Source organism: Phyllobates terribilis, unplaced genomic scaffold, assembly GCF_046119375.1.
Source record: "Phyllobates terribilis strain yellow unplaced genomic scaffold, ASM4611937v1 Scaffold_3__8_contigs__length_932513732, whole genome shotgun sequence".
Taxonomy (NCBI): Eukaryota; Metazoa; Chordata; class Amphibia; order Anura; family Dendrobatidae; genus Phyllobates; species Phyllobates terribilis.
In genome coordinates this window covers 550572547-550589862 of record NW_027362763.1, presented here as the reverse complement: position 1 = coordinate 550589862, position 17316 = coordinate 550572547, and the positions used below count along the sequence as shown (strand labels likewise).

General features: G+C 42.8%; 1 protein-coding gene across 2 annotated transcripts in view; it reads left to right on the top strand.

The window, feature by feature from the left end:
- Window positions 1–17316, top strand: part of AIG1 (androgen induced 1) — a 431317-nt gene that overhangs the window by 115568 nt on the left and 298433 nt on the right. Inside the window, exon 2 of one of the 2 annotated variants that reach the window (XM_073673243.1) lies at window positions 2759–2914. The exons of the other annotated variant lie outside the window; for it this stretch is intronic. Within the exon in view, the coding sequence (XP_073529344.1) occupies window positions 2759–2914 (156 nt within the window). The remainder of the gene's footprint in view (window positions 1–2758; window positions 2915–17316) is intronic. 2 annotated transcript variants of the gene reach the window in all.

The window sequence follows — 17316 nt, the reverse complement described above, 5'->3', positions numbered from 1 at the left end:
TTTAAATGGGTTCACATGAGAGGGGATTGTGCTCTTCTGGCACTAAGGGGCTCTGTATATGGAGTCCGCAAACTATTTATCCAAGAGTCAAATAGCGCTCTGTCTTTCCCAAGTTTCGCTCTATGGCTAAAGAAGTACTATACAGCCACATATGGGGTATTGCCATGTTCAGCACAAATTATGTGACAAATGTTGATGCCATTTTCCCCATTTCCCAATGTGAATATCTAAAATCTGGAGCTAAAACTAAATTTTTGTGGTTAAAATATAATTATTTTTTCTTTAATTTCCAATGATATAAAATTCTGTGACACACATGTCTTGTCAATATGATCACTGCACCCTTACATAAATTCATTGAGAGATGTAGTTTTTAAAATGGGGTAAATTGTGGAGGGGTTCTGCTGTTCTGGCACTTCAGTGGCTCTGCCAATGTGAAGGGTATTGAAGTACTCAGGATAAATTGCGTAACAAATTGTACTGTCCATTTTCTCCTATTATCCCTTTTGAAAATTGAAAACCAAGGCAACATTTTAGTGGAAAAAATGGTAAGTTTCCAATGACTCAGGCCAATGTTATACATTTCTGCGAGTCACCTGAGGGTTAAAAATGCTCAGTGCATGCATAGATGAATTCCTCAAGAAGTGTAGTTTCCAAAATGGGGTCACTTGTGGGAATTTCTACTGTTTTGGCATGTTAGGGGCTCTTCAAATGTGACAAGGCATCCGCAATCTATTACCGCCAAAATTGTGCTCCAGAATTCAATCTGTGCTCCTTCCCTTCCGAGCCCTGCTGTGCACCCAAACGGTAGTTTTCTACCACATTTGGAGTATCATTGTACTCAGGGGAAATTTCACAACAAATTGTATGGTCCATTTTCTCCTGTTACCCCTGTGGAAATAAAATTTTGGGGGTAAAGCAACATTTCTGCGGGAAAACGTATTTTTTCATTTTCACGGCTCAACGTTAAAAAATTCTGTGAAGTACCTGTGCTCACCACACCTCTAGATAAATTCATTGAGGGGTGTAATTTACTAAATGGGGTCACTTGTGGGAGGTTTCTACTGTTTAGGCACATCAGGGGCTCTCCAAATGCGACATGACATCCACTATCGCATCTATTCCAGCCAATTTTGCAAAAGTTGAATGGTGCTCCTTTCCTTCTGAACCCTGCTGTGTGCCCAAAGAGTAGTTTTCCTCCACTTACAGGCTATTTGTGTTCTCGGGAGAAATTGCACAACAAATTACATGGCCTATTTTCTCCTGTTACCCTTTTGAAAATGCAAAATATTGGGCTAAAGCAATATTTTTGAGGGAAAACGTACACATTTTAATTTTTTCCTTCCACATTGCTCCTAAAGGGTTAATAAACTTCTTGAATGCGGTTTTGAGCACTGTGATGGGTGTAGTTTTTAAAATGGTGTCACTGTTGAGTATTTTCTGTCACATGAGCCCCTCAGTCACTTCAAATGAGATGTGGTCACTAAGAAAAAAAATTTTTTTAATTTTGTTGTAAAAATTAGAAATTGCTGATAAATTTTGAACCCTTCTAACTTCCTAACAAAAATATTTAAAAAAAACATTACAAAAAGATTTAAAAAATGATGCTGATGTGAAGTAAACATGTGGTAAATGTTATTTAGTGACTATTAAAATTCAAAGTTTGAAAATTGCAAAGTTTTCGATATTTTCATAAATAAACGCAAATATCATATTGACCAAAATTTACCACTAACATAAAGTACAACGTGTCTCGAAAAAACATTCTCAGAATCAGTGAGATCCGTTGAAGCGTTCCAGAGTTATTACCTCATAAAGAGACACTGGTCAGAATTGTAAAAATTGTCCTGGTCAGGTAAGTGAGAACAGGCTGGATGGTGAAGAGGTTAAACACCATTTACTATTTCGTAAAATTGACATGCTATTTTTTTTCTATGTATGGGTCAATAACGTCAATGCTAAATTTATTTATATTTTTAATGTATTACTACTTTTGCACAAAAAAATTCTGTAAAAAAATGAAAAAAATACATTTTGGTCACTATATCCGGACACTATATTTTTTTTATATTTTTCTTCCATAGATGGAGCTGTATAAAGTCTTGTTTTAAGCGAGACAAGATGTAACTTATACTTGCACCATGTTTTGATATCTGTTTTAATTTTTGTTTTCTTTCTTTTTTTATTGGTAATAGTCATGAACAAAAATCATTACATTTTATTTTTTACACAGTTCACCATGAAATATAATTGATATGTTAACTTTAGTCTTTGGATTAATACTATAGTGATGATACCCAATTTATAACTTTGTTATGTTCTACTTTTTCCCAAGAAAAATCACTTTAAAAAAAAAATTCCTTTTTTTGGTTGTCATATTACAAGAGCGCTATTTTTTTATTTTTTTTTTAAATTCTGTTCAAAGAACTGTGTGAGGGCAAGTTTTTGGCAGGTCTGGAAAAAATTCTGCAAAATAAGAATGCATTTATATTAGAAAACTGAAAGTGTTAATGGTTTATTTTTTTATTGATTAACAAAATACAAAATGCATCAACAAGAAAGAAATCTAAATCAAATTAATATTTGGTGTGGCCACCCATTATATAGTTTTCTCATGACTGATATTATCCATGTATTCTTGAGGGTATAACTTTCTGTAGCATGTCCTTTTTGTATTGCAAATTTTTTTTCTGGATTTGTCACATATTTTTCATTTTTTTTCACATTGGTAACTACACTACTCATATTTGCTCCATAGGTTATCCAGGCCGTCTTCTTTGGTATTTGTGTTCTATCGGACCTGTCCTGTCTTCTAACAAAAGGCAGTGACAATCTGGAACAAGAACGTCAACTTAAAAAGCTCATCTCCCTCCGTGACTGGATGATGGCCGTCTTAGCATTCCCTATAGGAGTTGTAAGTACTCTTTGCTGGTTATGGGAATGGAAATAGAGAATTACTTATTTATTTGTAGCTCTAACTATATGAACAAGTGTAACTTCAATATAAAAGCCAAGTTTTATGCAAATGAATAGAGCAATTCATACAAACTACATAGTCTTTTATTAGTTTTAGTATATCGTTGTAGTAAACAAAGACTATTTTCCTTTCCTTACTATGGCAGGCTTAAGGCTAAGTGCCCACGATGCAGAAATGCTGCTGATTTTTTCTGCATCTCCCTGGCAGGAAAAACGCATGCGGATTTTACATGCGTTTTTCCTGCCAGGTAGAAGCGTTTGTCAAGCGTTTTTGCATGCATTTTCGCATGCGAGTTATCAAGCGCTTTTCCAAGCGATTTTAGCATCACTTGGAAAAGTGCTTGACAACTTGGTCACACTATATAAAGCCATGCAACCGGCATGGATTTATATAGTGTGACCAAGTTAATAGTTAAAAAAAAGAATAAAAATGGTAAAAAAAAAATAAAAAAACATTATACTCACCTTCCGATGGCCCCGGTCTCCTTCTCTGGTGTGTCTGGTGTCTTGGGCGGCTCGCGGTGGTGTAAAAGGACCTTCCATGACGTCATTTAGTTATGTGACAGGTCACGCGACCGCCGACGTCAGCGGTCGTGTGACCTGTCACATGACTAAATAATGTCATGGAAGGTCCTTTTACACCATCACGAGCCACCGGGGAGCCAGGACGGATCGGAGAGAAGACCGCGGGCCATCAGAAGGTGAGTATAATGTTTTATTTTTTATTTTAAATTCTTTTTTTTTACAGGTACTGTAAAGGACATATTGATATTCATGCTATAGCTACTCAATTTTTGCAGCTTGCTCCTAAAATCATGTTATTATTACTATATACATTCTTTCATTCTTTTATCCTGCTTCACATGCAATTTTCTCACAAGAACTTTTTCTCTCAAGAACATTCTATGAGACACCCTGCTCCTGTTATCTAACTAGTCTGAGCCAGGATGTGTAACCTTGTAACTTTCCATCATGCACCGAACTAACGATAATATGACCATATGTGTGTTTCCGTAATAATTGTACTAACATTGGTTCAAGCCTGTAGTATGACTGTAGGTGATTGGCTATTGATATACTCAAAACAATATATAATGCTAAGCAGAAATAAACGGGGTTAGAGATTCTCGAATCCTCCCATACAGAGCTTTGTCTCCGTCTGGTTTCCTGATTGCAATCAACCTTGTAACATAATAATTTGACACTCACTTGGTCAACTGTGAAGGGTCATTGCTGCCCTCCCTCAACAGTACTATGGTACCCGGTTCTGGATGAGAGTCTCCTCTTCTCCAGACCCGGGTACCATCTGCACATTGAATCGCAGAATATCCGCATGTGCACATGTAGTCAAGAGGATATTATGCGATTCAATGCAAGTCAATGGCAGCAATTACGCTGCGTTTCCGCAAAAATAATGGACATGCTGTGGATTTTTCCGCAATGATAATCCGCAGCGGAAATTTCCGCAGCATGTGCACAGCACATGCGGATTATCATTGGGGATCATGGGACATGTATTACCAAGCTTTTTTAAGCATTTTCGCTGCATAATTTCCTCGGCAAAAACGCTTGAAAAATGCATAGTGGTCACGCAGCCTAAGACTTGGTTCATATCTGCATTGGAGACTGTTATCATGTTCCCCATATCAGTACTTTTCCCATTCCGACAGAAACCACACTGAATCTGATGGATCCAATTATAAGTCAATTGGATCTGTTGGGTGTTGGTAATATCTGCTGCATGATGGATCCAACAGAGACTGGTGGCTTCCATTATGTACAGAAGCCACAGAACTTACTCTTCTACCTTATCATGACCCACCAGTCCTGAATTTGACTCTACAGTGGGTACGGAAAGTATTCAGACCCCTTTAAATTTTTCACTCTTTGTTTCATTGCAGCCATTTGGTAAATTCTAAAAAGTTCTTTTTTTTTCTCATTAAAGTACACTCTGCACCCCATCTTGACTGAAAAAAACAGAAATGTAGAAATGTTTGCAAATTTATTAAAAAAGAAAAACTGAAATATCACTTGGTCATAAGTATTCAGACCCTTTGCTCAGACACTCATATTTAAGTCACATGCTGTCCATTTCCTTGTGATCCTCCTTGAGATGGTTCTACTCCTTCATTGGAGTCCAGCTGTGTTTAATTAAACTGATAGGACTTGATTTGGAAAGGCACACACCTGTCTATATAAGACCTCACAGCTCACAGTGCATGTCAGACCAAATGAAAATCATGAGCTCAAAGGAACTGCCCAAGAAGCTCAGAGACAGAATTGTGCCAAGGCACAGATCTGGCCAAGGTTCTAACATAATTTCTGCATTACTCAAGGTTCCTAAGAGCACAGTGGCCTCCATAATCCTTAAATGGAAGAAGTTTGGGACCACCAGAAGTCTTCCTAGACCTGGCCGTCCTGCCAAACTCAGCAATTGTGGGAGAAATGCCTTGGTGAGAGAGGTAAAGAAGAACCCCAAGATAACTGTGGCTGAGCTCCAGAGATGCAGTAGGGAGATGGGAGAAAATTCCACAAAGTCAACTATCACTGCAGCCCTCCACCAGTCGGGCCTTTATGGCAGAGTGGCCCGATGGAAGCTTCTCCTCAGTGCAAGACACATGAAAGTCCGCATAGAGTTTGCTCAAAAACACATGAAAGACTCCCAGACTATGAGAAATAAGATTCTCTGGTCTGATGAGACGAAGATAGAACTTTTTGGTGATAATTCTAAGTGGTATGTATGGAGAAAACCAGGCACTGCTCATCACCTGCCCAATACAGTCCCAACAGTGAAACATGGTGGTGGCAGCATCATGCTATGGGGGTGTTTTTCAGCTGCAGAGACAGGACGACTGGTTGCAATTGAAGGAAACATGAATGTGGCCAAGTACAGAGAGATCCTGGATGAAAACCTCTTCCAGAGTGCACTGGACCTCAGACTTGGTCTAAGGTTCACCTTCCAACAAGACAATGACCCTAAGCACACAGCTAAAATAACAAAGGAGTGGCTTCAGAACAACTCTGACCATTCTTGACTGGCCTAGCCAGATCCCCGACCTAAACCCAATTGAGCATCTCTGGAGAGACCTGAAAATGGCTGTTCACCAACGTTCACCATCCAACCTGATGAAACTGGAGAGGATCTGCAAGGAAGAATGACAGAGGATCCCCAAATCCAGGTGTGAAAAACTTGTTGCATCATTCCCAAGGAGACTCATGGCTGCACTAGCTCAAAAGGGTGCTTCTACTCAATACTGAGCAAATAAATAAATACTTATGACCATGTGATATTTCCGTTTTTCTTTTTTAATAAATGTGCAAATAATTCTACATTCCTGTTTTTTTTCAGTCAAGATGGGGTGCAGAGTGTACTCTTAGTGAGAAAAAAATGAACTTTTTAGAATTTACCAAATGGCTGCAATGAAACAAAGAGTGAAAAATTTAAAGGGGTCTGAATACTTTCCGTACCCACTGTACATGTCAATTGTGTAGTCAACATACCTGGTGCCTTTCTTTTGAAAGATCTTACCCCTTTTTCTCTGTTCTGTAGGCCATCTTCTCAAAATGACTGTCTGATGTCTGTACCTTTGTGATTTTCATAGGATGAGGAGGGGGGTTGTCTATGAAATCTAATAATGCTCTCCATATAGAAGTCCCTAACCTCATTCTAGAACAGCGGAACAGAGCCCAGGTATCCTGATTAACTATTTCACTTGCCTGGTCATAGTTTTACTTTGGAAAGGAGGGTCACAGAATTGATTTGTAGATTCATTGTGAATGTATAAAACATGTTTACCTTTTGGAACAGCACATTTTCAACAAAAACTGTCACCAGAAAAAAGCTATTAACCTGCATATATGGGTAGCACGGTGGCTTAGTGGTTAGAACTGCAGCCTTGCAGCGCTGGGTCCTAGGTTCAAATCCTACCAAATGTGTATGTTCTTCCCGTGTTTGCAAGGGTTTCCTCCGGGTGCTCCGGTTTCCTCCCACACTTCAAAGACATACTGATAGGGAATGTAGATTGTGACCCCCTTTGGGGACAGCGATTATCATATCTGTAAAGCGCTGCGAAATATGGTAGTGCTTTATAAGCAAAGCATAATAAATAAATACTAACTTGCCCAGTGCCCACAGTTAGCTGAACTTTATTCCTCCCGGCAGCGTTTGGGTTTCAGTCACTGGGGTGGTGCTGGTGTGGGTTCAGTCATCACTCTGAGAATACAGAGCGGCGGATGTAACCGTGCCCCCAGCACTGACTGACATCCGGCCCCACTGCTCAGCCAGTGTCAGTCAGAGCCGGGGGAGTGGTTACAGCCGCCGCTCTATATTCTCAGAGCGATGACTGAACCCGGAACACTGCTGGGGAGAGTAAAGTTAATTTTCTCCCTGCTGCCTTCGACTAAGTGTGGGTGACGGGCAGTAATGCTATTAACCTGCAGATTTACCTCATATCTGCAGGTTAATAGCTTTTTTTTCTGGTGACAGGTCCCCTTTAAAAACTGTTAGAAAATATTAGACCTCGCAGAAAGAATTGGCTTAGATCCCATACTGTAATGTCTGATCTGGTATGATCAGACCGTGTTCCTGTACGGTCTGACACAGCCACTACATACAGTGCTGGCCAAAAGTATTGGCACCCCTGCAATTCTGTCAGATAATACTCAGTTTCTTCCTGAAAATGATTGCAATCACAAATTCTTTGGTATTATTCTCTTCATTTAATTTGCTTGCAAGGAAAAAACACAAAAGAGAATGAAGCAAAAATCAAATCATTGATCATTTCACACAAAACTCCAAAAAAGGGCCGGACAAAAGTATTGGCACCCTCAGCCTAATACTTGGTTGCACAACCTTTAGCCAAAATAACTGCGAACAACCGCTTCTGGTAACCATCAATGAGTTTCTTACAATGCTCTGCTGGAATTGTAGGCCATTCTTCTTTGGCAAACTGCTCCAGGTCCCTGATATTTGAAGGGTGCCTTCTCCAAACTGCCATTTTGAGATCTCTCCACAGGTGTTCTAGGAGATTTAGGTCTGGACTCATTGCTGGCCACCTTAGACGTCTCCAGTGCTTTCTCTCAAACCATTTTATAGTGCTTTTGGAAGTGTGTTTTGGGTCATTGTCCTGCTAGAAGACCCATGACCTCTGAGGGAGACCCAGCTTTCTCACACTGGGCCCTACATTATGCTGCAAAATTTGTTGGTAGTCTTCAGACTTCATAATGCCATGCACACGGTCAAGCAGTCCAGTGCCAGAGGCAGCAAATAAACCCCAAAACATCAAGGAACCTCTGCCATGTTTGACTGTAGGGACCGTGTTCTTCTCTTTGAATGCCTCTTTTTTTTTTCCTGTACACTCTATGTTGATGCTTTTTGCCAAAAAGCTCTACTTTTGTCTCATCTGACCAGAGAACATTCTTCCAAAACATTTTAGGAGTTCTCAGGTAAGTTTTGGCAAACTCCAGCCTGGCATTTTTATGTCTCGGGGTAAGAAGTGGGGTCTTCCTGGGTATCCTACCATACAGTCCCTTTTCATTCAGACGTCGACGGATTGTACGGGTTGACACTGTTGTACCCTCGGACTGCAGGGCAGCTTGAACTTGTTTGGATGTTAGTCGAGGTTCTTTACCCACCATCCGCACAATCTTGTATTGAAATCTCTCGTCAATTTTTCTTTTCCGTCCACATCTAGGGAGGGTTAGCCACAGTGCCATGGGCTTTACACTTCTTGATGACACTGCGCACGGAAGACACAGGAACATTCAGGTCTTTGGAGATGGAATTGTAGCCTTGAGATTGTGTCACGGGTGTGTTGCCACGAAGATCGTCACGAGTACACAGCCTGACTTCTCGCAGCTGACTTGTTGGTGCTTTGTGTTTTCTCGGCAGTGTAGGAGTTAATTCTCTCTCTCTCTGGGCTAGCTGAGGTCCAGCCTCGCCCAGCTGCAATCAATGCTTCTTTAGTGAGACTCCTTTATATTCCTGCAGGTCTGTTTGGGAGGTGTCGGTGAAAGCTTTTCATTCAGACTTACAGAGTGGATCGTGGTGTTTGGAGTTGCTGAGATAAGTGTATTTGGAAGTGTGTTTTCCCTTTCCTCGCTTTATCATTTATCTCCTTTCCCGTTGGTGTTCCCTCTGTTGTAGTTGTTTAGAAGTTGTATGCAAGGTGGTTTTGGTTTTTCCCTTGTACTGTCTCGTTCGTCTAAATACTGTGTGTGGGCATATTATTTCTGGTTCCCTATTGTTGTGATCGGGGTCCTTCTCAGGACTAGATTACTTAGGTGCAGGGATCCTCAGAAGGTAGGGGTTACGCTGGCGGCCTGGACCTCTGTACCTTTAACAGTACCTCCAGGATGAGGGATTAGTCAGGGCCCCAGCTTAGGGTCAGCTTAGGCCCCCTACCTCCAGTATTCTGTGACAGTGTGACATTTTCACCGACCATCTTAGTTTTTCTCCAGCTACCATGGATCCAGTAGCCGGTCTAGCTCGGCAGTTGCAGAGTTTGTCCATGGGGCTGGCGGACGTTAGGTCCAAGGTTTTGCATCATCTGGAGCAAGCCGGACCAGAACCTAAAGTAGCTCTCCCTGACAGGTTCACTGGGGGGCGGGACAAGTTTTTTGTTTTCCGGGAGGCATGCAAATTGTACTTTCGGCTGCGGCCTCGGTCATCGGGCAGTGAAGAACAAAGGGTGGGAATTGTCATCTCGCTCCTACAAGGGGACCCACAATCTTGGGCGTTCTCTCTTCCCCCAAGCTCCCCGGTTCTCCAGTCAGTGGATAGGTTTTTCGCTGCTCTGGGACTCGTATATGATGACCCAGATCGGATCTCCCTTGCTGAGTCTAAGTTACGTAGGATTCAGCAGGGAGATCGTCCGGCGGAGGAATTCTGTTCGGAGTTCCGTAGGTGGGCCACGGACACCCAGTGGAATGACCCGGCTCTTAGGAGCCAGTTTTGTCATGGTTTATCCGACAAATTACAGGATGTGTTGGCACAGTATGACTCTCCCGCGTCACTGGAAGCCGCTATGGCCCTTGCTATCCGCGTTGACAGACGGCTTCGGGAGAGGTGCGGGATAACTCTACCCCCTGTAATGTCTCCACCTCCTACAAGGTCCCCTCATATGGTGGTTCCCCTGGTCAGTCCGGAGGAGCCTATGCAATTAGGAGGGACATCATTTCGGGGAAGGGGACCGGTGGTGCGCCATAAGACAGGAAGGTGTTTTCTCTGCGGGAAAAAGGGACATTTTATTGGGGGGTGTCCATCCCGTCCCTTGCAGAGTAAAGAGTCGTCGAAAAAACTGTTGATCCCAGGTTGTGTGGTGGACGGCAATCTGGGAGTAGGTATTTCGTCCCTAGGTTCGTCTCAGTTTCTCGTACCGGCGGAGGTGGTGGTGGGTACGAGAACTGAGAGGATATCTGTTCTTCTGGATAGTGGGGCCGGGGCTAATCTGGTTGATGCTCGGTTTGCCCGGGTTCAAGGTATGCGATTGAGTGAGTTGGCTAAACCCATCCCCATATTCTCGATCGATGCCAGACCTCTCGGTCAGGGAAGTTTTTTGCAAGCTGTGCATGGCGTAAAACTTCAAGTGGGGGCAATACATAAACAACTGTTGTCTTGCTACGTGTTGGAGGGTCTTCCCACTCCTATAGTGTTGGGCCTTCCTTGGTTAGCTAAGCATAACCCGGTTATTAATTGGCAAACCAGAGAGATAAGCCAATGGAGTAAATTCTGTAATAAAAACTGCATGAACACGGTCATCGGTGCGGTTACTCCTTGGGTCTTACCTCCATTTCTGGCGGACTTTGAGGATGTATTCTCGGAGAATGGGTGTCAGGAACTACCTCCTCATCGCGTGTATGACTGTTCTGTAAAACTGCTCCCTGAGGCCAAGTTACCTAAAGCTAGGTTGTATAACCTTTCTGGTCCTGAGAGGCAGGCCATGAAGGATTATATTTCTGAAAGTCTGGCTAAGGGGCATATTAGACCTTCATCTTCTCCGGTGGCCGCGGGGTTCTTCTTTGTTAAGAAGAAAGATGGAGGCCTACGCCCTTGCCTGGATTTCCGTGAACTTAATCGGATTACGGTCCGAGATCCGTATCCGCTCCCACTTATTCCCGATCTCTTTAATCAGATCGTGGGCGCCAAATGGTTCTCTAAGTTGGATCTCAGGGGGGCGTACAATCTGATTAGGATGAAGGAGGGGGATGAGTGGAAGACGGCTTTTAACACTCCGGAGGGGCATTATGAGAACCTTGTCATGCCATTCGGTCTGACTAATGCCCCGGCGGTGTTTCAACACTTTGTTAATGATATTTTTCGCCACCTGGTGGGACAGTTTGTTGTCATATATCTGGATGATATCTTAATTTACTCGCCGGATCTGGTGTCTCATCAGGAGCACGTTAGACAGGTGTTACAGATCTTGCGGGATAATAAACTGTATGCCAAGTGGGAAAAGTGTGTGTTCGCCGTACAGGAACTCCAGTTTTTAGGCTTCCTGGTTTCAGCGTCCGGTTTTCGTATGGACCCTGGGAAAGTGCGGGCAGTTCTTGAGTGGGATCGGCCGGAGAATCTTAAGGCACTACAACGTTTCCTGGGGTTTGCTAACTATTACCGGAAGTTCATTCGTAATTTCTCGTCCATGGTTAAGCCTCTCACAGACATGACTAAAAAGGGGACGGATTTTTCTAGGTGGTCTGACAAGGCTTGTCAAGCATTCTCCTCCTTGAAAAAATGTTTTGCCTCGGCACCCATACTCATTCAACCTGATGCGTCTCAGCCATTCTTTGTAGAGGTAGACGCTTCCGAGGTAGGGGTGGGAGCAGTATTGTCACAGGGTTCGTCCCCTGGTAAGTGGCATCCGTGCGCCTTTTTCTCTAAAAAATTGTCGTCCGCTGAGAGGAATTACGATGTCGGCAATAGGGAACTCTTGGCCATTAAGTTAGCTTTTGAGGAGTGGCGCCATTTTTTGGAGGGGGCAGTTCATCCGGTCACCGTCATCACCGATCACAAGAACCTGCTATATCTGGAGTCCGCTAAACGTCTGAATCCCAGACAAGCTAGGTGGTCATTGTTTTTTACCAGGTTTAATTTTGTCGTTACATATCGTCCTGGGTCTAAAAATGTAAAGGCGGATGCCTTATCTCATAGTTTCCCTGGGGCCGGGAATACGGACGACCCGATTCCTATTCTTCAGGAGGGGGTGGTGGTTTCGGCAGTATGCTCTGAGCTGGAGGAGGAGATATTGGAGGCTCAGGGAGACGCCCCTGTTGGACCTCCGGGGAGACTGTTCGTTCCAGATCAGTTGCGACAAAAGGTGATCGAGGCACACCATAACTCAGTTTTTGCAGGACACCCGGGGAGTAAAGCAACTGTGGATCTCCTCTCGCGTCGGTTTTGGTGGCCTAACTTACATAAAGAGGTGGTAACTTTTGTCGCGTCCTGTGGGGTTTGTGCGCGCTCTAAGACCTCACATACCCGTCCGTCTGGGGCCCTCTTACCTTTGAAGATCCCGGAGCGTCCTTGGACTCATCTGTCTATGGACTTTATTACTGACCTCCCTCCGTCTTCGGGTAAAACGGTCATACTCGTTGTAGTGGACAGGTTCAGCAAGATGGCACATTTTATCGCTCTTCCGGCTCTCCCTAATGCTAAAACTCTTGCGCAGGTGTTCATTGGGGAGATTGTGAGGCTTCACGGGGTACCCTCCGAGGTGGTGTCTGATCGGGGGTCTCAGTTTGTGTCCAAGTTCTGGAAGGCGTTTTGTGCACGGCGGGGGATGCATTTGTCATTCTCGTCGGCTTTTCATCCTCAGACCAATGGTCAGACGGAACGTATGAACCAGAGCTTGGAGACATATCTTCGGTGTTTTGTGTCAGAGAACCAGGAGGACTGGGCTTCTTTCCTACCTCTGGCAGAGTTTGCTCTCAATAATAGGCGGAGCGAGTCCACTGGTAAGTCCCCGTTTTTTGGGGCATATGGTTTTCACCCCCAGTTTTGTACTTTCAGTAGGGGGGGCTCTTCGGGGGTTCCGGAGGAGGAACGATTTTCCTCATCTCTCGCTTCAGTATGGAGAGGGGTGCTGAAGAATCTGAATACTATGGGGAACCGATACAAACGTATGGCTGATAGGAGGAGAGTGTCTGATCCGGACCTAAGTGTGAACGATCAGGTATGGTTGTCTACCAGGAATATTAAACTTAAGGTTCCCTCCTGGAAACTGGGTCCCAGGTTCATCGGGCCGTACAGAATCAGTTCTGTTATTAATCCGGTGGCATTCCGTCTTGACCTCCCCCCTACGTTTAAAATTCACAACGTGTTTCACAGATCATTGCTTAAGAGGTATGTGGCGCCGGTGGTACCGTCACCTTTACCTCCCCCTCCTGTGGTTGTCAATGGTAACTTGGAGTTCCAGGTATCGAGGGTCATTGATTCACGCTTTAATCGCCGGTCCCTTCAGTACTTGGTTCATTGGAAGGGGTATGGTCCTGAGGAGAGGATGTGGGTTCCTGCGTCGGATATTAACGCAGACCGATTAGTTCGGGCCTTCCACACGACTCACCCGGATAAACCTGGCCCTGAGGGTCCAGAGGCCCCTCGTAGAAGGGGGGGTACTGTCACGGGTGTGTTGCCACGAAGATCGTCACGAGTACACAGCCTGACTTCTCGCAGCTGACTTGTTGGTGCTTTGTGTTTTCTCGGCAGTGTAGGAGTTAATTCTCTCTCTCTCTGGGCTAGCTGAGGTCCAGCCTCGCCCAGCTGCAATCAATGCTTCTTTAGTGAGACTCCTTTATATTCCTGCAGGTCTGTTTGGGAGGTGTCGGTGAAAGCTTTTCATTCAGACTTACAGAGTGGATCGTGGTGTTTGGAGTTGCTGAGATAAGTGTATTTGGAAGTGTGTTTTCCCTTTCCTCGCTTTATCATTTATCTCCTTTCCCGTTGGTGTTCCCTCTGTTGTAGTTGTTTAGAAGTTGTATGCAAGGTGGTTTTGGTTTTTCCCTTGTACTGTCTCGTTCGTCTAAATACTGTGTGTGGGCATATTATTTCTGGTTCCCTATTGTTGTGATCGGGGTCCTTCTCAGGACTAGATTACTTAGGTGCAGGGATCCTCAGAAGGTAGGGGTTACGCTGGCGGCCTGGACCTCTGTACCTTTAACAGTACCTCCAGGATGAGGGATTAGTCAGGGCCCCAGCTTAGGGTCAGCTTAGGCCCCCTACCTCCAGTATTCTGTGACAGTGTGACAGATTGCTCATGCTTTCTCACAATTTGGTTTCTCAAGTCCTCAGACAGTTCTTTGGTTTTCTTTCTTTTCTCCATGCTCAATGTGGTACACACAAGGACACAGGACAGAGGTTGAGTCAACTTTAATCCATGTTAACTGGCTGCAAGTGTGATTTAGTTATTGCCAACACCTGTTAGGTGCCACAGGTAAGTTACAGGTGCTGTTAATTACACGAATTAGAGAAGCATCACATGATTTTTCAAAGGGTGCCAATACTTTTGTCCACCCCCTTTTTAGGTTTGGTGTGGAATTATATCCAATTTGGCTTTAGGACAATTCTTTTTGTGTTTTTTTCATTGAAGACAAATTAAATGAAGAGAATAATACCAAAGAATTTGTGATTGCAATCATTTTCAGGAAGAAACTGAGTATTATCTGACAGAATTGCAGGGGTGCCAATACTTTTGGCCAGCACTGTAGTTGACAGCAGGGACACATTTATAAGATTATCTCAGCACAGGAACATTTATTTAACACATCCAATTGTGGAACTTTTTTTTTATTGCCAGATCTGTTGATTAAATAAAATGTACTCTGTTCATGGTAAAACCTCTTTAAAGTTTTATTGATACCAGCTTCAGGTACATATGATATTTTGATTGCTTTTTATTATATTTTTTAGAGTGACTGGTGACCAAAAATAACAATTATGTTTTTTTTAAATCTTTTTTTCTCTGCGTTTATTGGTTAATTAATTTTAGATTTTGATAGAACCAACTTTTACGAATGCAGCAATACCAAATATGTTTATTTTTTATTTGTAGTGGTAGAAAATGGAGGAGATGGGTGGAGTTGAATTTTTAGCATTTCTATTTTAACATTTTTAAAACCTTTTTAATATTTTTTCCTTTACCTTTTAGCCTTATTAGAGGATTTGAACCCGTCTAATCACTTATCGCTTGCACCACAGTATTGCAGTATATAAACCCACGATCTCCTATGAATCTCATCCTGTGGCTAATTGCGTTATTGGAGCTGGTACTGGAGAGTATTGGCAACCGCTCCTTTTTAAATGCCGCTCTCAGAGATTAACAGTAGAACCTAAATTGTTAATACCAGCAATCGAAGCTCCAGCCACCACAATCAGAAAAGGATCCTGGCTTTTCAACATAGCTGGCATCTACCGCATATGGTAGATGCACAGCTTCTGAGCCTCCTTCACAGGTGGGCTCCCTAATGCATACTGTACATACCAGACATCATTTTGCATTAAAGGTTAATTGACATTTTGAGAATAGGGTAGTTTTGCAGTTTGTGAGGGAGGTTACACAAGAAGACGACATTTCACAAAGGAGAAATTTGGTTCCTGAACATGCCTTGTCTATCCATTAGTATGAAATCTCTGGGGCTTTAATTGGCTGCATGACAATCAGTAGAGGAAGTGCAGAGACTGGCAAGGGACCCAGTCAGTCTATACGGGCACAATAGATGAGTATATGTTTTATTTTTTCATTTTTATGGCCACACTTGGGCCCATTTTAAAAGTAAAAAGGGAATAAGCATCCTTTTTACGCAGTCATTATATTAACCTGGAGACTAATGAGTATTTTTTTTTTTACAACTTTTCTTTTGCTCTGATAAAATGTCATTTTAAAGCAATTCTCATTCACTCCTTGTATAATGTCACATATTGAAGGTATGTGCCAACCTACTTTCTCTCCTATTTTGCACTAATGAGAGGCAAGAACCCTGAAACTGCTTTCTGCAAATGGAGGTATTTTCCTTTTGGAGAAGACTCTGGTTTGGCTCAGTAGCCTAAGTGTGTCAAGGATAGAGTTAACATTGACTTATAGGGTGGATGCCTCCAACTGATGGCACTAGAGCATGAGTGGGCACTTAATATTCCCGAGGTACCACATGAGAGATCGTGACTGTTGTGGAGGGCTGAAGCTATAGACTGAAATTAATTCTGATCAATTTTAATATTAACATGTTAGAATTATTATTTTATATTAATATTGTATCACTTAATATTGAGCAAAATTAGGTATGCGGACATTTCCCTGTATACCGTATGAGCCTACACACAGCCCCATACATACAATATACTTTATACTGTGTGAACATTCACATAGCCTTTCTATATACAGTATGATCCACCACATTGCCCCTCTGTGTACAATATGAGCCCCTATATACAGTGTGAGCACTCACATAGCCTTGCTATATACAATATAAGCCCTCACATAACCCCATATATACAATGTGAGCCCTCACATAGCCTCTCTAAATATAATATGAGCCCCACATAGCTTCTTTGTATTCAATATGAGGCTTTACATAGCCCCCTAAATACAGTATGAGCTCCCATATAGCTTCCTATATATGTGCAAACATCCCATACTTTTTATTAAAAAAAAAAAACACATATTCACCTCACTTCCATTACCCTGCTGCACTGACACACAGCAGACATGATGTAATGACGTCATCGCGTCTGCTGTCTTAGTTGTTCACGCTGATTGGTGGAAGGAGCCAGAGGCTCCATCCTGTACGAATGTATTCACCACTGCCTGCATCCTGTGGATATGGATAACAGTGATATTGGGATGTGGATGGTGGTGGGAAAGCGCATTGTGCAGCCCATGGGCCACAATTTTCATACTTTTCGGCTGTCTCGGTCTGCAGACTGGACTGGAACAGCCAGAAGGTTGGATGTGGCCAATGGGCTACACTCAGCCCAGCTCTGCACTAGAGAGTCAGCTTTCTTTCTCTTGGAGGAGGCTGTTTGCATACTTTTTTTTTCCCCAGAATCATTGCTGAGCCTATAAGACTACTATACCTACACCAGTTTCTCAAGAAATTTTACCTCTTATCCACTAGTATCACATGGACAGCCCATTGATTTCAAGAATTGTGTAATGTCTCATTTAGTGCTGCAGGGGAATTGAACACCTGTTGGAGGACTCATTTCATTTTAAGAAACAAGAAACATTTCTCTTGTTGTAGCTAGTTTGATGAGAACATTTCTATAAGTTGAGGGAACAATTTTTATCTCAAAGTTACATAAAACACTCTAATAATCCACAAAAAAAATGTGCATTATTTTTGGCAGGT